General features: G+C 33.4%; 1 protein-coding gene across 2 annotated transcripts in view; it reads left to right on the forward strand.

Moving 5' to 3' along the window:
* Positions 1-23,258, forward strand: part of SHOC2 (SHOC2 leucine rich repeat scaffold protein) — a 90,353-nt gene that overhangs the window by 56,794 nt on the left and 10,301 nt on the right. For both annotated transcript variants that reach the window (XM_032423497.1, XM_032423496.1), the window contains exons 3-4: positions 8,972-9,109; positions 19,437-19,567. In XM_032423497.1, coding sequence (XP_032279388.1) covers positions 8,972-9,109; positions 19,437-19,567 — 269 coding nt within the window. The remainder of the gene's footprint in view (positions 1-8,971; positions 9,110-19,436; positions 19,568-23,258) is intronic.

Here is a 23,258-nt window from a genome sequence, read left to right on the forward strand (position 1 = left end):
GCCTAATTACCAGACAGGTTGCTGGCTGACCAATTTTTTTTTGTCACGAGTTTGTCACAAGTTAACACAAATTGAAAGTAAGCATTTAGAATCTTGTACAACAATTTGACATTGCTGGAACATCCAAGAATGCGATTTTGTATTTTACAGAATACTGGTCCACAACCACCTGTGAAAAAAACAAAACCCCTTCATCATGTATAACTTACCACATTCCTATTGCTATTTCCATGTCTCTTAGTTGCTCGTGTAGTGGGCCTGTTCATTCAACTGCTTTTGATTATTCACTGTAGGCCCTCATATTATTTTATGCGAGCTAACTGCAATAGCTTCCTATTAGACTGCTTCCTAATTCTGCCTTCTCCAATCCATTCTTTCAAATCTATGAGAAAATAGACTTTTTAGAACAACATTCTGATTATCGTGCTTGTTCAGAAACTTTAGATTGTACTTTATTACCAGATCTCTTTTCTTCTTTTCCTTTCTCCCCCTGCCATGTCCTGTGTTTCAGTTCACATATGCACATGGTTCCTCCTTGCTGCTCCATACGCTCTTACTTCCAACTATCTTTCCTTGCTTTACTTTTGTTTACAGCAGTTATCACTTTATTTCCTTATTTTCTGATGCTTCCTTCAGTGCATACTAGAATGTAAGCTCCTTGAGAATAGACTGGTTTGTTCACTGCTTAATTTCCAGTAGGTACACAAGAAATTTTTATTGAGTGATTAAGTGAATGAGACGGTCACCCTAAAGATAAAGAACTTTGACAATGAAAGACCTTGAAGATCTAAAAGAATGGCTTTTTAATGGTGAAATTTCATAAGCAGAGCCCTCTCTGGCTTCCATCAAATCACATGTTGTCTCCTACTAATTTTAAATTTCATGAGAACAGGTACTTAGTGTCTTGTAGTTTCTTTGTATCTTTCATGCTTAGCATTGTGCCTGGTAAAGAGAACATGAACGTAGGAATTTGTTTCAGACTGATTGAATTTAATGCTCTTAGAGTAATAGTTTATCTTCTGTTACGTTTTAGGGACATAGTATATTCAGATGTTTGTATAATAATGTTCCTTTGTTACTGGTTAAACCCCACACATTTAGTTTGTCACTTATTTAATAAAATATTTGTTAAGCTACTCTGAACAAAACCACGTATAAAATATTTTTAACAATTACTAAAAGTCAAAGATCTTTTTAAATTAAGATGTGAAAAAAGTGGCAACTTAGAAAAGTTCCAAATAATCTCAGGAATTTGGTATTTAAATGCATTTTAATAACTTGCAATCTCCAAAAGGGGAAAATTTTTTTTCTCCTCCTAAAATCACTCTTCTGTTGTTTGGTGAACATTAGTTTTACATCTCAACTATCTGACTTCCAGATATCAGGCTTTACATATCAACTGTCTGACTATTCAGATACCATGTGTCCCACTTCTTTTTGCATGTGGAACACTAACTTTCTATATTACAAAATGAAAATGGGTTTAATATATGAGAGTAACCCTGGAGACTGTATTGCTCAGAGAAATAGCAGGAAGAATCCCAACAAGAGTCTAGACAGTTTCATCACCTTTGAGAAGGAATATGTCCAGCATGCTTCATTGTCTGGATATAGAGTTATGGCATGCTTAAAAAGTCTTGGATATAGTGTGCAACCTTTGCCTCCTCTAAAGACAAGGCAAAAGAAAAATTATTTTTCAAAATGGAATTAATTTAGACTTTAAAGAACTTCCATAGAGAAAAAAAAACACAACATTCTACTAAAATATGTTGAAGATTATTCATCTAACACAAATTTAAGAAATGGCTTTTTCTGTTTTTGTGCCATATTTTAGTTTAAGGCATGTCCAAAAGCAGGAGCTTGGGCCAGAGACTTTTTTTTTTTTTAACTTTTTACTGATATATCATAAATGTACGACTGAAGAATGTTTGCAAACTGTATAGTATCAGTATCCAAGTTAAAAAATTGAACATCAGGACCACCCAGGAGAGCCTTTTTCAGTCATTATTCCCGTCAAGAGTAAACTTAGTATACTGACTTCTACTAACAAATATTAATTTTCCTTGTTTTTATGTAAATGGAACCATAACCTATGTATGTTTTTGTGTTTGAGTTCTTCCTCTTGGCATCATTATTCATCATAATTGGTGTATGTAGTTATAATTTATTCTCATTACCGCATAATATCTCATAGTGTGAATATGCCACAATTTATCCATTCTGTTGTTTGGTACTTTGTAATTTGGGGCTAATACAAATAGTGCCACTATGTTACTGTAATATAAGTCTCTTGGTAAATATAGGGACTCATTTCTGTTGAATATATCTCTAACAAAAGAATTGGAGCCCATGATTTTTTTGCCTCCCTGACTTCTCATATTTCTTCTTCTTCTTCTTTTTTTTAAATACCTGTGTAGTTTCTGACCATCTTTTAAAATCTAGCTTTTCCCAGTCCACCCAGCCAGAATCTTGCTTCTCTATTTACCCATCACTTTTTTTATTTTTTAAGATTTTTATTTTTAAGTAATCTCTACATCCAAAGTGGGGCTTGAACCCACAACCCTGAGATCAAGAGTTGCATGCTCCAGTGACTGAGCTAGCCAGGTGTCCCCTACCCATCACTTTGTGTATGTGTGTACACCTCCTACTTTTTTTTTTTTTTTTTTTAAGTAGGCTCCACAAACTCCTGACCCTGAGATCAAGACCTGAGCTGAGATCAAGAGTCAGACGCTTAATTGATGTGCCATCCAGGTGCCCCTATATACCTCCTACTTTATGTTTACAACATTCTACTTTTATCTATTTTTATGTGGATCTTAATTTTCCAGGATAGATTTTGTTTTTTGAGGGCAAACATTATTACATTATTATTGCTTTTCCATAAGGCTCCCCTATATCCTGTAAAGCTATACAAAATACAACTACCACCACTACATACCTATTAGAATGGCTAAAATCCAAAACACTGACAACACCAAATGTAGATGCAAACTCTTACTTGTCACTGGTGAGAATGCGCAATGGTATAGACACTTGGAAGACAGTTGGCAAATTCTTTCAAAGCTAAACGTAGTCTTACCATTACAATCCATCAGTCATGCTCCTAGTTATTTACCCAAATGAATTGAAAACTTATGTCCATACAAAAAAACTGAACACAAAATCTTTTTTAGCAGTTTTATTCATAATTGTTAAAAATTGGAAGCAACCAAGATGTCATTCAGTAAATGAATGGATAAACAAACTGTGGTACAACCATACCATGGAGTATTGTTCAGTGATAAATGAACTATCAAGCCACAAAAAGACATAGAGGAACCTTAAATGCATGTTGCTGAATGAAAGAAGCCAATCTGAAAAATGCTACATCTTACATGATTCCAGCCATATCTAACATTCTGGCAAAGGCAAAAATAAAAGATCAGTGGTTGCTAGGGGCTCTGGGAGAGGGAAAGAGGGGTGGATGTGTAGGTGTGAAGCACGGGATTTTTAGGGTAGTTACTCTTTTTTTTTTTTTTTTTTTTTTTTTAAGATTTTATTTATTTGAGAGAAAGAGTGAGGGAGAGGGAGAGAAAATCTGAAGCAGACTCTGCATTGAGCACAAAGCCCAATCTGGGGCTTGATCCCACAGCCATGAGATCATGACCTCAGCTGAAACCGAGAGTTGGATGCTTAACCGATTGACCCACCCAGGCGCCGCTAGTTAAACTATTCCATATGATACCTGTAATGATGGGTACACGATATTATATATTTATCAAGGCCCATAGAACTGGACAACACAGAGTGAATGCTAATGTAAAATATGAACTTTCAGTTAATATTAATGTATCAGTGTTGATTTATCAACTGTAACAATGTACCACTTAATGGAAGATGTTAATAGGGGACACTGTGCTGGGAAGAGGATCTATGGGAACTCTGTACTTTCTGTGCAGTTTTTCTGTAAACCTAAAATTGCTATAAAAACAATAATAAAAAACACTCTTACTACAGTTACCACTCCTTTCTTAGTCAAAGCTGAACTCTTTGCCTTAGCCTACAAGACTTTAAGTGAATCTGACCCAGGGCTACTTTATCTCCTACCACCTGATTCCTTAATCATGATTCTAGCCACATTGGCCTTCTGTTGTATTTTGAACTGCTTTCTTGCTTTATCTTTGTGCTTGCTCTTCACTCAGCCTGGAACATTCTTCCCCCAGAATTCTCATTGCTTCTTCCCTCTCCCATTATTTGGGTCTGTTTTCTTTCCTTTTTTAAAAGATTTATTTATTCCAGAGAGAGAATGAGAGAGAGCGAGAGAGCACGCAAGTGGGGGGAGGTCCGTCAGAGGGAGAGAGAATCCTGAAGCACAGGTCTGTTTGCAAATGCTACTTCATCAGCCTTTTTACTTATTATCAACACCTCCAATCTCCTTCCCCATCACACTTTTACTTTTATCTTGCTTTATTTTCATTTATAGCTCTTAATACTTCTCACCTTGATTATATGTTAATTTGTTTTTTCCTTGTTAAAATGTAAGTTCTATGAAGGCAGGCATTTTATCTTTTTTTTCCCTCATACTGTATCCTCATCCCCTAGAATAGTGTCTAGCACATGGTAGGTGTTTAATAAACATTTGTAGAATGGATAAATGAATGAAGTCCATATTCTCTGTAGGCAAATGTGTGGGAAGTCAAATTTAAAATCAAAAGATGGCTTAGTGAGTGTGGAATATGAGTCATAAGATGCGTAATATTAATGGCTGATGTTACCCATATGATAGCATGATGCATTCATTTTCACTAAAAGATACATCTGCTCCACAGATAGGAAACTTCTGTTATGGGCCAGAAAATGCTCTTCCATGAACAGTGTAGAAGAGACTGCTAGTCTTTACCTCTTTGAATCTCCCTTTTTTCTCTTTGAATTAAAAAATGTACAAAAATGAAGAAAAATCACAAAATACAAATGTATAAAGTAGAAAATAAAAACCACTCTTAAACCCAGGCAGAGGCAAGTCATTTTTAACACACCTTGGTTATTGTCCTTGAGAACCATTTGGGATGGATTTATATATATATTTTTATCATATTTGAATTATATAGAAATAGCAAATAGTGTATAAGTATTTCATGAACTGCTTAGATATTTAATATTTAAATATCTTACAAATTATAACTTAGGCTCTTATCCTGGCACAGTGTCTAGTACAGAATTTGTCATATATTCACAATTCTCAAATGTTTTTAATTATTTGAATATGAATAAGAGGAGCTTGGGCAGTTACGAGTGTTACTCTGAAGAAGAGAGATCTTAAACTCCTCTCACCGCCAGCACTAAAAATGTTTTGTTAATTGCATTAAATAGAAGCTTTGGATTCGTTTTGAAAATATTTTAGATTTTCATGGAAATTATGTATAAATAACAAACTTTCCTGAAGTTTATTAGACTTTGGACTGAACAAAATTTAAAGTTCTGAAAATGTTCTTCATGGGTCTTGAAATTTATATGTGGATTTTGGGGAAAGTCTAAAATAATTTTCAGATTTAACTCCCAATAATATATATAATTTAGTTGTGAGTGTACTGTATTTTAGGGACTAGAAGACCAGATTTTAAAATCATGTTATTTTTTGTGTGCTGTTAAAAAAATTAAATCCCGTTTCCTGAGTTTTAAGCATTTTCAAAATATTTAGGGATTACTAGACTGTGAGAAAGAAGTATTAGTGTTATTAGGTGACACTCTTCTTAATGTGTCAGTATTACCATGATTTCCTGACTTTGCAGAGAGTTGTATTGCTGGAGGATAACTTTCTGGAGAAAATATATGTTTAAAATAATCCAGTTGCCATGTGGTGATTTACACAAATCAAAAAGATTTAACTTATTTGAGTCTAGTGATTAATTCTGCTTTTTAAAAACATTTTTTAGTTTTAATATTAGATAGTCATATGCAGATTTCCTAAAATGTTAGTAACGAATTTGTTTTTATGTTCAGAGGTATCAAACTGGCATCCTGAATACTGAAAAAAGCCCACAAATGTGTTTAGTAACATAATGTTTTGTTCTGTTTTAACCTAAGAATTAGTTGTTAGCATTTAAGCATTAGAAGATTTTATTTGAAAATCTACATTTCCAGCCTTGTTTGAAAAATATGAGGATTGGACAGTATTGAACTTTCTTGCTCCAGTGTAGCAGTGATTCTCAACTGAGGGCGATTTTGGCAGTGTTATGACAGAGGACATTTGTTAATGTCTAGAGACAGTTTTGGTGGTTATTATTTGGGAGGTGCTATTGGCATCTAATGGGTAAAGGCTAGGGGTGCTGCTTACGTCCAGGACAGCCTCATAGAGCAAAGAATTATCCAGTTCAAAATGTCAATGTACTGAAGTTGAAAAGTCCTGCAATATAGCAATAGTGGATCTGTTGTTTTATTTACTTACCTTGACTCTGTACACTTTTGGATTTGTGTATCTTTCTTTAGAGTAGTGGAAGTTATTTTTGTAGGAACTGAAATAATTTCAAGTACATTATTTATTAGAAAAGATGATGGCAAATTCAAAAAAATGTTTTATTACCTCTGGCTTGAAGAGTATTAGAATCCAAATTTTATCTTCCCCCGTTATCTTCATTTATTCTTTAAGTTAACATGATGCTATGTACTAAGCACTGTACTAGATACAGAGGAGATAAGCAGGTATACAAACTTCAGCAGTTGTTATGTTTTGGAGAATTGTTCCATTTACCAGTATGTAATTTAAAGGAATTTTTTGAAAACAACATGCAGTTGGGTCTTTTTTCTTTTTTTCTTTTATCCTCTCTGACAGTCTCTTGTCTTTTATTTGGTGCATTTAGATTATTTACTGATTTAGTTGGATTAATATCAATTATATTTGTAACTGTTTTCTATTAGCTGAACTTGTTCTTTTTGTCTTTCATCATTTTTTTGACTTATCGGGTTTTAATTGAGCATTTTATATTATTCCCTTTTCTCTCTTCTTAGCATATTGTTTATACTTCTTTTAATTTTGTTTGTTTGTATGTGGTCATCCTGGAGTTTACAGTATGCATTTACAGCTAATTATAAGTCCACTTTCAAATAATGCTATGCCACTTAATGGGTAGTGTGGTTACCTTATAACAGAGTATTCCCAATTCCTCCCTTTTGTGCCTTATAACATTGCTGTTATTCATTTCATATATCCTTAATCTATAATCATCTAATATATTGTTGTTATTAATACTTTGAACAAACCAGTATCTGTTACTTAAGAGTAAGAAAATATTTTATCTTTATTCCTTCTTCAATGCTCTTTTATATAGATCCAAGTTTCTAACCTATACCATTTTCCTTCTTTTGGAAGAACTTTTTAGTATTCTTGTAAGACAGGTCTACTGGTGACAGACTCCCTCAATTTTTGTTTGTCTGAGAAAGTCTTTATTTTTCTTTTACTTTTGAAGGATAATTTCATTGGATACAGACTTTTAGATCGGTGGGTTTTTCTTTCAAGACTTTAAATATTTCATTGCATTCTCTTTTTGTTTACATGGTTTTCTGAAAAGTCTAAATATTACGGTTTTTATCCTTGTTTCTCCAAAAGTAAGGTGCTTTTATCCTCTAGCTTCTTCCAAAATTTTCTCTTTGTCTTTGATTTTCTGCAGTTTGAATATGCAGTGCCTAGGGAGAAACAGGAGGGGATTTTTCTTCTACACCCTGAGAACCTGGGTGGTAAAGTGCAAGGGTCCAATTTCTCCACCTCCTTGCCAACATTTGTTATTTTCTGTTTTTTGATTATAGCCATTCTAGTGGGTATGAAATGGTATCTCATTGTGGTTTTGATTTGATTTTTCTAATGATTAGTGATGTCAAGCATCTTTTCATGTATTTATTGGCCATTTGTACATTTTTTGGAGAAATGTCTATTAAAGTTCTTTGACCATTTATAAATTGGAGACTTGTTGAGTTGTAAGAGTTCTTTTATTTTGAATATTAATCCTTTAGTAGATACAGGATTTGCAAATATTTTCTCCCATTCTGTGGGTTGCCTTTTCACTCTTTTTATAGTGTCCTTTGATGCACATATGTTTTTAATTTTGATGAAATTCAGTTTACCTATTTTCTCTTTGTTGCCTGTGTTTATAATAATATGGCTTAATAATGTGCCCTAGACCCATTTTTCAGTTTCATGCACTTGATTTGCTCATCTTACTTTTTCAGTATTTATAACTAATGCCTTTAGAGAAAAAGGAATGTCATGAGAGAACCAATGTAGCTGTTACAAATTATACAGTTTTTGAACTGTATTGTTCAAATAAAGAATTCTGCAAGGAAGAATGTTGCAGAATAACACTAAGAATAATCTAAATTGCCAGTACAGCTCTTTCAACTAGAATGAGGAGAAATATACCTTATTTTCTATCTTTGTGGAGTACTATTAAAATCTAGGAGCAGTTTTGATTTATAAATGTCACTTTGTATATTTATATAGCATCAGAACATATGCCTATTTGAGATTATATATATTTTGAGGTAGAAGATGTCCATCAAATTGAATTGAAGATGAATCTGATATTATCATGTTGAATTTAGTTAAAAAATTAGTGAGCTCTACTTAAAGTATGGAATATACAAACATAAATGTGGTTGAATTGGTTACTTAAAACTATATATATATAATACTAGTTGGCAGTCATTTATATTAGTAGTCATTTATAATCAACATTTTAACTTTATCAGATGTCATTTTCTTCTTTTTTTATTGAGGTATAATTGACAGATAACATTACATTAGTTCCAGGTGTACAACATAATGATTCGATATTTGTAAGATGTCATTTTCTAATAAGTTTTAGATCTTGTGTTTGACTTTTACATTTTCCAGAAAGGTATAATTATAATATAGAAAATGAAGTTTTTTTCTTTCTTTCAGTACTACTTAATACATTCTTTAATAATTCTTGTTAAATTTTTATGTTGGTCAATTTTACAGGTGAATTATGTAACCTCATTACGCTGGATGTAGCTCACAATCAACTTGAACACCTCCCAAAGGAGATTGGAAACTGCACACAGATAACCAACCTTGACTTGCAGCACAATGAACTGCTAGACCTCCCAGATACTATAGGTATGGGTGATATTAGTAGTCATTTATAGCTACTTGGACATTAAAAAGACTGTTTTTGATCTATTTCTATAATAAAAGTTAAAAGATTAAAATGCGTCAAAATAGTAAAACTTTTTATTTCCATTTCTTGGTGAAGAGAACAATTAGGTTTTAGGAAATGAGTTCAATCAGATTATAAAGAAGATAGAATGTGGAATATTGAATATTGGTATATATTTTATTATAACTGCTTAAATTGCAGAATAGGTGCGTTTTCTGTTTTTTCTTATTTCAGAATGTTACATACTATTATATAGGGTGTGGTCCCTTCTTTACTAAAGCAAACACACTGAAAAATAAAACCACTGCTGTTTAGTCTTTAAAACATGGGGAATATAGCTTAAAGCTTGTTCATCTCTACTGTTGAAGGGACTAAGAGAAGAGATGTCTTGAAGTACAAAATGTTTTTCAAATACTTAGGCTCAAAAAGCTGAAGTGCGCTTATTGTGATATGTTCTATATTTACACAGTCTTATTTATCTTTCTAAATGTCTGTAAATATATACAAACAGCAAAGAAAATTTTTAAAAGTTTGGACACCTTTTTAGTTACTGGTGTGTTATAAGGATATTGTAATGTTTATTTAGGAAAATTACACCTGTACTTAATTTTTGTAATTCCAGTAGTGAATATTTATGAGGTTCTTCTGTTACTATATCATAAGAGGCCTATGATGGTGAGATCTTTTTCCAGAAGGATTTTCATTTGTTTCTGTCAGGTACCTAAGGGGACCACTTGAATCCATCTGTGTTCTAAGGTTTGAAATTTTTCTGGTCCCCCAGGTCACTCAAAGGTAGTCTGTAGACTGATTGAAGGGCTCTTTTACCTCTGGTTTACCCTTAGTGCTAGGGTGCAGCCGTATAGTATCCCAGTTGATACTGATTTCTGGACTCCCCACCCTTGGCTGGTTGTAGATTTTGACTCTTGGCAGAAACATGCCTGATCAGCTGTTTCTTCCAGTTAGAGAAGCACTCTTAGGACAAAATTTTGTACATTATTTTGCTTATTTCTTGGGTTTCCAGCCAGTTTCTGGCCTGGTAATTAGTCATTATCTTGTTAGCTCTCTGTTTTTGTTTTGGAAGTGTATTTAACTTTTTTCAGTGGGAGGGTTTGTCTGAATTAGCTAGTCTACCATTTCTTGAAACAGAAGCAATTGTTAAGGAATTTTTTGTTTTAAGTTACAGGACAACTAATCTGAGACTTCTTTAGAAGGATATAATAACTAGCCGTTAGAACCTATATCTTCCTGATTCTTAGCCCGGAGTTCTTTATATCACGTTACTGTTTGTAGTGGCAACAGACTAAGTATTCTAGTTAACTAGTTAACTGCATTAGATTTATTTCTGAAAGGCAAGATGGTGTATAACATATAGTGAATTATCCTACTATATTCTTAAGAATTTTACCAAATTTCCTATATAAATAAAGGAATCGGATTTCTGGATCAGTAGAGACTGAACACAATTATTTCTTACTTTTCTATCTTAAAATCTGTTGAAATGGCCAGGATGAACAAAGTGACCCTAGAAGAAAAAGAGCATAGAAAATATATGTGTTACATTTATAAAACATGATCAGACTGGTGCAAAAAAGAAACAAGGAATACATTCCTTAGAAGTATCTTTGCCATATAAAGTTCAATTTAATGGGAAATACCGTGTAATAGAATGAAACATCCAAAGACCAGAATAGCGATGTGTGTAGGATAAGTGGAAGAAGTCTGTTAGAATCTAGAACAAAAAGAAGGATACAAAGTGAGTGATGAAGAGTCATGAGAGAAAGGACTAGAAGTTCTAGAAAGAGAATACAATGAAGAAACTAAATAAAATATAATTTTATAATCTTTTCCTGAACTTGACAAAAACTCAGATAATATGATTGACATTGCTTACCAAGAAGACATAATGAAAAAGATACATTCTGGTAGAAGTTTTAAAAAGTAGATGTACTTAATTGCTTTGAATATACCATAGTAACATATAATGTTATAAAACCTGTTCTTTGTCTAGTTTCAGTTTCTGGGTAATGCTGGCCATATATAGTAAGTAGGAAAGTGTTCCTACTCTTCAGTTTGGGGAACAGTTTGTATAAAATTGGCATTATTTCTTCCTTTAATATGTGGTAAGATTCATCAGTGAAGCCACTGGGGCCAGGAATTTTCTTTGTAGGAATGCTTTTAAAAACAATTTCAATTTTGGGGCACCTGGGTGGCTCACTCAGTTGGGCGGCAGACTGGATTTTGCAGCAGGTCATGATCTCAAGGTCCTGGGATTGAGCCCTGTGTCGGTGGGGAGTCTGCTGGAGGATTCTCTGCTCCTTCCCCTGTGCTCTCTCTCTAAAATAAATAAATAAATCTTTAAAAAATGTTCAATTTCTTTAATAGATACAGAGCTATTTAGATTGTCACTATTTTATTTTTTAAAGATTTATTTATTTTAGAGAGAAGGAGGAGGAGGGGCAGAGAGAGAGGGAGAGAGAGTCTTAAGCAGACACTGCACTCAGCAGGGAGCCCTACATGGGGCTCCATCTCACGACCTTTAGATCAGGACCTGAGCTGAAACCAAGAGTTGGAGGCTTAACCAACTGTGTCTCCCAGGAGCCCCTCACTTTATTCTTGGGCAGACTTAATCATTTATGTCTTTCAAGGAATGGGTCCATTTCATTTGTCACATTTAATAGGCATAAAATTGTTTCTAATATTCCCTTATTATTTTGATATCTGTAGAATCTATCGTCATGTCACTTCTCTCATTCCTGATATCAGTAACTTAGATCTCTTTTTTTCCTGTCTGGTTAGAATTGTATCAGTTTTATTGATTATCTCTAAGTTTTACTGATTTTCTATATTGTTTCTCTGACTTTTATTTCATTGATTTCCACCTTGACCTTTATTATTTCCTTTTATCTGTTTTGAGTTTTATTCCTTTTTAGTTTCTTGTGGTGGAAGCTTGAGGTCATCGATGTGAGTTTTTTGTTTTTTCTTGACTTTTCTTGAATTACGTATTGACATATTTAGTTTGTGTTGTATGATCTTACATGAAAATTTCATCTTATATGTGCATTTAGTGCTATAAATTTCCCCTTATGTACTGCTTTTAGTAGCATTCCACAAATCCTGATATATTGTGTATTTCTTTTTCTTTTTTTCAGAATACTTTCTAATTTTCTTTTGTTGAGTAGAGTGACATAGATGAGGCAATCAGTGAATTTATTCTACTACCTGTCATTTTTTGTCTTTTTTTTCCTCCTAATTTTTGTCAGATACACTGTCGGGACATGTGACATTTATGTTACATCTTGTTATGCTGATCTCTTGTTGTTTTTCATTTTGATGTTCATCAACAGTCCTGTTGTCATAGTTGCCCCAGTCGTCTCTTGGTTGGCTCAAGTCAATCTTATAGTTTTCTCAGAAATGGTTCATAAATAATAGTTCCCTAGTTACAGAATGTTTGTAGCCTTTATGCTTGAACAGTTTGGATGGATGTAAAAATCACTGGGTCCAGCTTTGTTTCCTTGAGCATCTTAGTAGAACTAAGAGGTAGTTGTACTGTCTTCTGGCATTGAATAAAGTATGAGGCCAGTCCAGTTTTTTCGCATTGTAAGTGGACAATCTTTTTGCCTGGCCACCCAGAGTACTTTCCTTTATTTCTGAAATTCAAGAACTCCATTATATTTCTCAGTGTTGATTTTTCAGAGTCCATTTCCCTGGGATACTCTGAGCCAATCAACATATAGGTTTAATTTTGATAGTTTTATATAGTTTATATACTTTATAGTTTTCTTGAATTACATAGACATACTTAGTTTGTGTTGTATGTTCTTACATTGCAAGATATGTCTATAAGTTTGCTTATTTTGAATAACCAATTAGTTGCAACAGTAAAGGAGAAAAGAAAGAATAATGCATAATCTTTTTTTTATGACATTAAAAAAGCATGTAAAAGCATAGTTGCTCAGTTTTAGAAAGAAAAATAAAGGTTGTTTACTGCAAATCAGACAGGGGAACCAAAATTAAAGATGCTTGAAATGTTATAAAGTTAATATTCTTATCCCTCTTACCAATGCTTAGTCACTGTGTATTTGTTAGGATTATAGATGCTAAACACTTTATTGCTCCTTAAGCATATCAGGCAAGTTCTAGCATCAGGGCTTTTATACTTCTTGGTCTCTCTGCTTAGGACTCTTTCTCCTAAATACCCACATAATTTCCTTTACTCTTTCAACTGATCAAATGGATATATATAGGGCACGGTCATCAGTCAGCGCTGTTGTTTCTCTCAAATAGTCCAACAATATTTTGTTTAATATTTTATGCATGTGTCTGAATCTGTGTTGTGTCAAATAACAATGAAAGGGGGATGAAATTAGAGTACAAAAATGAATAGCCCTGGCAAACAGAGAAAGTATAGGTGGTGGTGGATGATAAAAATCTTCCATTTACTAGGACTAGGGTCCTGGTTTTTTGGATTCACTTCTTCTGACAAAGGGTGACTTCTCCATGTATCCTTCTTTCTCCTGGCTTTCTTAATTTTGTGTATCTCGCTTCTGTCAGAATAACTGTATTTTAAGTATGTTTATTAATATGAAAACATTTGACTTCATTATTAATCTGTTGTGGTTAAGATGTTATCTCAAAATAACATAAATGCCTTGCTTCTAGAACATTCTGCATGATCAAATTATAAGTATGTATTGCAAATCAGTGAGAACTGAAACATTAACAATAAGAAAATTGTAAATACTTTATTTATTCTTACATGCTTTGATAGTTGTCAACAAATGGAGTATTTATAGCTGTTAATCCAAGTAATGGCAAAATGAGTAATATTTATTGAAATTTTTATAATATTGTCATTTATTATATACCATGTATATTAAAAATTCTTTTGCCTTTTCCATCTCTCTCATCCCCAGTATTTTGATTGTATAGCAGAAGGCTGAGATTTGGTGAGAAATTCAAACATTTGGGTCTTGGTCTATTATAAATCCCTGTAGTCTTAATCGATTGACCTTTGGGATTCATCCCTCTCATTTATCAGAGAAGAGAAATTCACCCAAAACATTTAGTGGTAAACTTTATTGGAACATAGTTCTCCTGATATTTTTCCTCTTCTACTTCTTGAAAAGTATAACTTAAAAAAAAAAATCCACACCTATCCTGCACAGTTGATGTAAGTCCCACAGCAGCTGCCTTACTCTCCTTTCCCTGGACTAAAGAAACTTGCTCTAAACTCACAATTGAAATGAGATCTTTTAACTGTCACCTGACAATCAAGTTTTCCAAAAATCATTTTATTTCCTTGCCTTTTCTTTTTTCTTATAAGTAGACTGAGATGTTTTTACCCCTTTCTTTATTTAACACGAACACTCCTAGAGTAGTTTCTTACTCCTTGGCAGTAATCACTGCCATTTACATCCAGGCTGAGCAGTGCTAGGATCACTGACAGCTCACAGGATGTGGAGAAGAGGCAGAAGGAAGTAGGGAGGGGACAGCTGGTTGTAGTTAAGTGAGAGAGTACTTCAAAACATATTTATAGTTTCTCTGACTTAACCATTAGTCTACCCTGTTGAATAAAATGTATATTCTCTTTCATGTAAATATTTTCTAATTCAGGAATCAGTTATGAACTGTAGAAAATGTTAAACTTCATTACAGCATTTTGTTTCAAACTATGAACTTGATATGTTAAAGCCTTCTGTGATCTCTGGTGATTTTATGAAACCAGGGGTAGGGGGAGGTAAGAGGTCTCAAGTAGGAAAAAATATTTTATTTTCTATTTCTTGTCAAATGAGATAGAGAAATCTGCAACAAGACCTTGCCTTCAAGGCTGGAGCACAGAACAATTCACAGAGGTCTTTTGTTGCACTGGGCTCTGAAGAAATGTTACAGTAATTATGGTTGTATCAACAAGTAGAGTTTTAGTAATTAGGTTTTAGGTAATTACAGTGCAGCTTCATGTAACAACTTTACTAGTTTTCTTTTTAATGGTGGCATTCTTTTGGGTTTTTGACATTAAGAATTTTTATATTGCTTGCTTTTCAGTTTGCTTTCAGTTTTTTTGGTTCAGTGTTTCTGGGAAAAAAAAGTACCTTTGACATTATTTTCATTTTAGAACTGTGTGCCTTTTCTACTGATTTTTTTTTTTTGCTACTTTGTTAAAATAAAATTAAGATCATTTGAATTAAGAGTTTTACTCAAAAGTTATACTGAATTAACCTAAAGATGCTGATTATATTTGCTGAAATTGAAAGCATCTAATTTTAATTCATAGTCATTTGATGTTGGTGTAATTTAAAAATTGACAGCATAAGAAAGCAAGCTGTCAGAGCAGAGCACAGAACAACTTAACAGTCAAAGTTAAGCACTTAAAAGCTAAATGCCAGTGATTGGCAGTGATCAGCCTACATTTATACACAGAAGCTCAGCAACATTGATTTTATTTCTTAGTCACAATGGCTCAACATTAAAGCAAGTCATGGCTTGATTTCTAGGTTGCAGTTTAGTTTGTGGTAAAACCAATCACTGAAAGAGGCTAGAGTTGAAATCACTACAGGGGATGAATCATAGTAAATGTCACACTTCTGATGTCCAGCTTTTTTCCTCACACAAGAGAATTTTGATATTTCATCCTTAATTTTTTTTCACCTCTTTTATTTTGCTGAAAGTCATGGATTTTGGCAAAATGCGGATGACCGAACATGCCATGCTCTCAGTAAAGTGATAAGAGCTTTGCACATGTGAGTTTCTCATCAGAATAGCATATTCTCATAGATTACATTTTTTTAAAGTTTAATTTCTACCACACCAAAAAAAAAAAGGGAAAAAGAAAAAGTTTAGGAAAGTTGGAGGTACTATTTCTGTTTAAATAACCACAAATTTTGGTACTAAAGTCATGTTGCAGTTTCACTGCATTATTTTCATTTTGTAATTTTTAAATTCTGGAAACCTATTCTGATTTTAAAAGTGAGAAATTCAAGAGTTATTTTGCTTTTAGAAGAGAAATTTCAGGAATCTGGTTCTATTTATTGGGCTTTTGAATTGATAAACATTTGGAATTTGTTATACTAATCTTTGTTATCAGAGAAAGCTTTTAGGTTTTGATGAGAATAAATAAAGTTTAAAATATTGTATTTGTGTACTGCTCTGCTCTAAACAGTGATTGAATGAGGGATGTCAGTTGATAGAGCAAAAATATGGGGTCTTTGTGCTTTACTCTTCTGGCAGATTCAGAGACTCCTTGGTAAATGCTTCAGCCATTTTATTACATTGGAGCAGCCTTCTTCCATAGGGAAAGCAGTGGTATGCAGGAGAGAAAGGAATGCTGTCTCCCCCACTCCCCCAAGGTCGACCGCTTTTTCTGTCTTCAACTTCATACAGCAAATTAAAATTTTACCATAAGATTTTTGAAGTTCTTTAAAATCAGACATTATCACTGCTTGTAGGAAAATTTCCACCGTTACCAGCCTTGTTGTAGCTATAGGGGGCATGGGATAGGCAAAGGATAAAATATTTATTTCTTCCCTCCCTCCCTATTTTAAAATGAGGGTGGGTCAAAGAAAAGCATCTCATGTAATTTTAAGTTTTTACCTTTTGTTCCTAATGGAGAGGAGGACAAATAGTAAAATGCTTTAGCTTCTGCAGCTAATTAAAATATAAATGAATGCCTGCTGTGGGCTTAGCACTGAAACGTATTCTTTGGGGAGATAGAAATATATTAGGTTTCTTACTAAAGGGTTTTCAGTCTGTTGGGTGGAGGTAACTAATCCATGAAATGACTGACAACATAAAAACAAGTATAATTAAATGCCATCTTAGAGTGAAGTCAATATGCAGTCATGAGTCCAATTTACAGGGAGATCAATGAGATCTTGATAGAATGGCCAGGGAAAGCTTCATGAACGAGTGTTTTGGACTCAGTATGGAATAAAAATGCTTTCCATGAGCACAACAGTATGGACAAACAACATGGGAGTAAGAATGAACATAGGCTTCTGTGTCAAGAGGCAGCAAGCTATCTGGAGTGCAGTCAGTGAAGATCTTGAAGAATGATTACTTGTTATAAGAGCCAGCTGAGTTTGATTCTAGTTTTGCCACTAACTAGGTGGTGGCTTTGATAAGTCTCTTCACATTATCTTATGCTAGAGTCAATGCTTATTACTCTCAGATGGCTCTTATTGCTGCTGCTTAGGTGTTTTTTCATCTCTTTTTTTAATCAGGGTGCCTATTTAAGAATTCAAACCACCATGCTCTGTTTTTCCATGATTTAGCTCTTATCTACACTTTATGGAGAAGATGAGCCTCACAATGTAAAGTGTCCAGATGTCTTACCTCTATGTTAGTATAAAAATGTCTCCATGATGTAAAATATTCATTCAAAAAAAGAATGGTATAGGGCGCCTGGGTGGCTCAGTCGTTAAGCGTCTGCCTTCGGCCCAGGTCATGGTTCCGGGGTCCTGGGATCAAGCCCTGCATCGGGCTCCCTGCTCAGCGGGAGGCCTGCTTCTCCCTCTCCCACTCCCCCTGCTTGTGTTCCCTCTATCGCTGTGTCTCTGTCAATTAAATAAATAAAATCTTCAAAAAAAAAAAAAAAAGAATGGTATAAAGATATTGCAGTTTTTAAAATTAAAATGACTTTAGAATTATAGACTTTTTCTTAAAATGTTTTTAAATGACAAAGCTATTGAAAATTAGGAAAAAGGTAAGTTCACAGGAAAAAAAATTAATCTTCCGTAATTCTGCCATGCAGAGATGACTTAGTTTTGATGTTTCCTTTCCATTCTTTTCTACTTGTTTTTTTGCATTGTTGAGATCATATAAAATGCATAATTTTTCTTATCTTCTTTTTTCACTTAATATCATAAAGTCTTTCACATCTTAAAATTTTTTGTAACATAATTTTTATAGGTATAGAATATAGTAGAATATAGACATATACTACAGAATAAAATCATGTTTTGAACATATGTATCAGTCATTGTGCTGCATATCTTACACACATTGTATTTAACCCTTAGAGCAACCCTGTCAAGTATTTGGTGTTATCCTTACTTTATGGATGAGGAAATAGACTCGTTAAGTAACTTGCCCCAAGTCGCATGGATAACATAAAATTCTTTGTGACACTGTGGTGTCTCCAGTTTAAATAATTCTTCATAGATTCTTGAATAAATAGGTTGTCCCCATTTTTTTTGCCACCACAAATATAACTGTAATTAACATTTCATCACAAAGCAGATTATTTTATTTTCTGCGAACCCAAATGTTAAACATTTGTATCATAGTCAATGTCATAGTGCAGTGATAACAATATTCTTGCCCTTATTTCTAATCTCTAAATTCTTTGGGGCTTTGGAAAGTCATCCAATCCTCAGCTTGTTTTTTCCCCCCTCCAAAATTGACACGTCTTACCAGAATGTCATTAGAAAGATTCAGTAAAGCATCCTTCGTTAATTTAGGAAGCATTTTAAACACAAAATTAACTTGTCTTTGCTAAGTGATAGTTTTTATTGTTGCTTTTGAATTCAGTTTTCTGCCTGTTGGAATCTCACTTAAACAGAACCAGCAAACTCTTGGCCCAATTTCCAGACACTATTATAAGAAAGTAATATACATGAAAATAGCATACCTCTGGAATAATTCCAATTCCAATTCCTACAGGAATTGAAATGTTTGCTAAGTTTTTCTGCATTATAGTTGGCTATACTTATGGTATTTAATTATTAGAATATTTTCATTATCAGTGGCGAATTTTTGCCTTGCAGAAGTAAAGAGTAAAAATTAGCTCGATTTAGTGATTTCTTGTAACTTTAATCACTGACTTCTTCAGCAAGAGGGAAGGATGCAGGTGATTGATAATTAGAGAGGATTATGAGGCATCGTGACTGCCCCCCTAGGGTTTCAAGGTTTAATTTATGCTATAAGCTAATAAATGTTTTCTGTAAGTATTGTAGTAGTGTTACATCTAATAAGGTTATTCAACAACTTTCTGAAAAACGGTCAAAGCAAAAAGAAAGAAATGGGCAAACTCCAGAAAGATGGTCAAAGTCGAAAGACATCAAAATATTTGTCTCCACAAAGTTAAGTCTGACACAGGCATCTGCTTCTGTAATTTTTAAGGCTGGTAATATTGTTTAATTTAAAACCAGAGGCTGGCTACGCTACATTTGACATTTAAACCTGGCCCATCTAAAAATGTGATACCAGAGGTTGTATTAACAATAAAACAATACAACAAGAAATTAACAAGTTTATCAGATTTAAAAAAAATTCCTTTTTTTGTATTCACAGGAAACCTGTCCAGTTTAAGTCGTCTTGGTCTGAGATACAACAGACTGTCAGCAATACCCAGATCACTGGCAAAATGCAGTGCCCTTGAAGAGCTGAATTTAGAGAACAATAACATTTCTGCTTTACCAGAGGTGAGAGGTGGTAAATCTTTACAGCTGGGTGAATAATTTGATTATTGAGATTGTTTAAATAATGAGTTTGCTATGGACATTTAGCCACCACTAAAATAAATATCCGAAAAAGAAAGAATAGGTATGATTATAGGAACATACTAATTTTTTCTTTTTTTTGTGTGTAGAAGGGAGAAACCAAGGTGAGAAATCAGTGTGCTACATTCCCATGTAAGCATCATGTAAATCTTTCTCACATCTTTTTGAAACTGACAATAACAGCTATTAAGGAAAAGTTGTATGGTTGATTTTAAAACTCAACTACCCTACCCAGTTCAATTATTTTAAAAAGTGCTATAGAAAGATGATACAGGAAAAGAATGAGCTACATAGAACACACTATTAATCATGTTAATATTAGCTGTAACACTTCCATTACCCAAATTATTACCCTGCTTATACAATAATATTAAAGCCTATTTAGCATATACCAGTCACCAAAATTTATTTCTTAACACATTATTTTTAATTTGGTTTTTGTTCTGTGAAAAAATATTTTCACTTATTTTGGGCAGAATGCAGTACTCTTTTATTTTATTCTTTTGCTACATATTATTATTTTAGCATACCCACAACTTGTATGTTTGCTTATGGTTATTCAAGCATTATGTCTTATTGAAGTATTCTAACAAATAAAAGAATGGAATTGTGGACTTATTGATTGAGCTTTGCAAATGTTTTCTATAAGTGTCCCTTTATTTCTAGTTTTTCGGTGTGTGTGTGTATTTGAATTAAAAACAAAGGTGCTTTGGGCAAATGTTTTTAGATATATACTATGATTTATAAAGAACAATGTGAGCATATGAAGCTATAAGCATGTAGCAATTAGTTTATAAAATAAATGTATTTAATAATGATTTGCTTCTAAGGGATACAGTAAAAAGTACCTATTAATTTTGCTTCTATTATTCTGGGTGTTTGGGTTTTTAGAAAACCTTTTGATTAGAGTACAAAAATCAGTTTTTCAGGATTGTATTTTCTAGGATGGACCAGTTCACTAAAACTCCTATGACAGTATCTCACCTGCAGTTTAAATGGGATAAGGAATAGAATCCACAGATTGTAGAGATAGCCCTGACAACTAGACTGTCTGGACTTTTGTCTTTCTTTGCTAGTGGTAATTTAGAATGGTAAAAATGGGTGGGGTTCTATTTAATGTCGTCTCCTTTTCTAACAGTAATTAGTACAATAATTGGACCTTGTTGGGATTTTTTTTAGGGTGTGATTTGTGAGCTTAAGTAAAATTGACTGCTTTTACAATGTTAGTAAGGCTAATATAAAGACTGGGTGTATATTAAATTTCAAAAAATGAGAAAATTTAAAACTTACTTTTATATCCACTCTAATTATCAGTGAAGGGAAACTAATAATTATTAGGTACCTCTTAGGATACAGACATTGTGCTAATTAGTTTCACATATAATATTTTGTGACTGAAATTAGTCAAGATTTATTTTTGATAAAAGAATTATAAAGAAGATAGCTCTCTTCAATCTGGCTGTGGAAGAAGTATGTGTGTGTGCGCGCCCATGTGCACGTATTTAAACTGGCCTGTTTTCAGATAGAGAAGCTATGGGGGAAGCCCTTGATTGGCCCTGTCCAAATCTGGGAAAGGATTAAGTCTTATATAAAAGTAGTCTGTGTGCTTTGGAAGCAACATATTCCTAATGCAAATATGTAATTATCTGCATTTATAATCACAATAAGGAAAACAATAAAATCCATTAGACAGTACTTATTAGACAGTCAAGCTGGGTTAGGCATGCACAATCAGGAAAGTGGTTTCCAATTGGGGCTCATTGCTGAAATCAGAGCTGGCAAAATGACTATATACTTTTCTATTTGATGACTATCTGAAAATGGGCTAGTTTTAATGTAGACACACATAAGGAAAAGGAATTTAATAAATTTAAGCACATATGCTCAAGGTATAACGCTAGGGGCTCTACATGGATTATCCCATTTAAATCTTTAATTGTATTAATTATTGGGGTATTATCAAATAGGAAGGGTAATAAGACTTAAGAGAAGTTATGTTTTTGGCCAAATTTGTACCTTAAATATTTTTCTGGGAGTACTGTGAGAAATATATTGATTGTCTAATTCACCAAAGGTCATGTAACTGGTAAGTGGAAGACCTAAGATGGGGATCCAAATGTGTCTGGCTTTAAGGAATTGATAAGCAACTGCATAGCTTCATTATATGCCCTAAGAATGAAAGGTTGCAGAGTTGCCTTCTTGTTACCCTTTTCAGATATCTTCAGGTTTTTTCAAAGAAGAACATCAGTAAAGTTAGTCAGCTATAAGAATAATAAAAATAACATTTTTTCCATGAAACTCAAAACTTCATGTATTTTCAGTAAAGTAGGATGTAGGCATTTTTCTTGAATTGACTGCCATGCAGAGTGTTCTCAGCACTCTTACCTGAGCTCTTCCTTTTATCTGTGTACATCAGTAGACAAATGTTGAAAGCTTCTTAACATTCAGCATAAAGAACAAGTTTCAGTTCACCATATAATTATACCTTCAATTACATAGTTATTTCATTCTTTCAGCAGGTCTTACAAATCAACTGACACCTCAAGTACTAAGTCTTCAGTTTCCTCCTGGTATACAGCTGATGTTTGAACATTATTTAAAATATACACACTTACATACCTCACACAGCTTGTTTCCTCCCTGCTTGGGCCTTTACATCAATCCAAAATGTTTCTTCTGCTTCTCTGAATATTTAAATTTTTTTCATCCTTCAAGATCTAGCTCATTCTCAGTCTCCTTCCTGCTTTTCCAGTTATTCCAGTATTTCTTCTTTTCTTTAAATTTAAATAGAGAAGGGACTTAAAATTTAAGCACTTATTATATGCTAGAGGTTGTAAAGCTATTTATGTATTTTATCTCTTAAAAAATGTCTTCACTAAAATTTACAGAATAAGGCATTATCATTTTACAAATGAATAAATTAAGGTTTGGAGAAATAATTTGCCCAAAGTCACAAGCCATTGAAAGATAGAGCGAGGATTCAGAATTATTTTATAGCCTATACTAGTGTTTCTCAAACATTAATGAGCATACAAATCACTTGGGAATCTTGTTAAGATTCTTCAATTCTGTAGGAGTAGGACCTAAAAGTCTACATTTCTAACAAGCTAATGTTGCTCTTCCTTCAACCAGACTTTGCATAGCAAGAGCATATTACATATAATTTATTATTGATTATATACAGTTATTTATTGTTTTCTTTTTCCCATCTGTGTGCTCTATTTCTCTAAATAGGGTTTAGTCATTTTAATGGCAGACTTTCTTCTGTAATACCTAAACGCCTACCACTGTGGTTACATGGTGGGAGGCTGAAGTAAGGGGGTTACTATGCGCAGTAAATACTTATTTGATAGATGCCTGTTTCCCTCTGAAATTTTACCATATGGAAAAACAATATTATATAATATCAGGAAGTGTTATCATCTTCTGAATTTAATCTTCTTTAAAGGAGCCATTAAATTACTGAATAACAGCTTACTCTGAGTCAGGTATTATGTTAATCTTAATAATTTAGAGGATCATTAACTCGGACCTGAATAGGATTGGTCCCAGAGCAAGTGGCAGAGCCAGGACACAGACTCAGGACCGTGTGATGCCAACAATTCTGCTCTGT

The sequence above is a fragment of the Phoca vitulina genome, unplaced genomic scaffold (assembly GCF_004348235.1).
Source record: "Phoca vitulina isolate PV1807 unplaced genomic scaffold, GSC_HSeal_1.0 scaffold28, whole genome shotgun sequence".
Classification (NCBI taxonomy): Eukaryota; Metazoa; Chordata; class Mammalia; order Carnivora; family Phocidae; genus Phoca; species Phoca vitulina.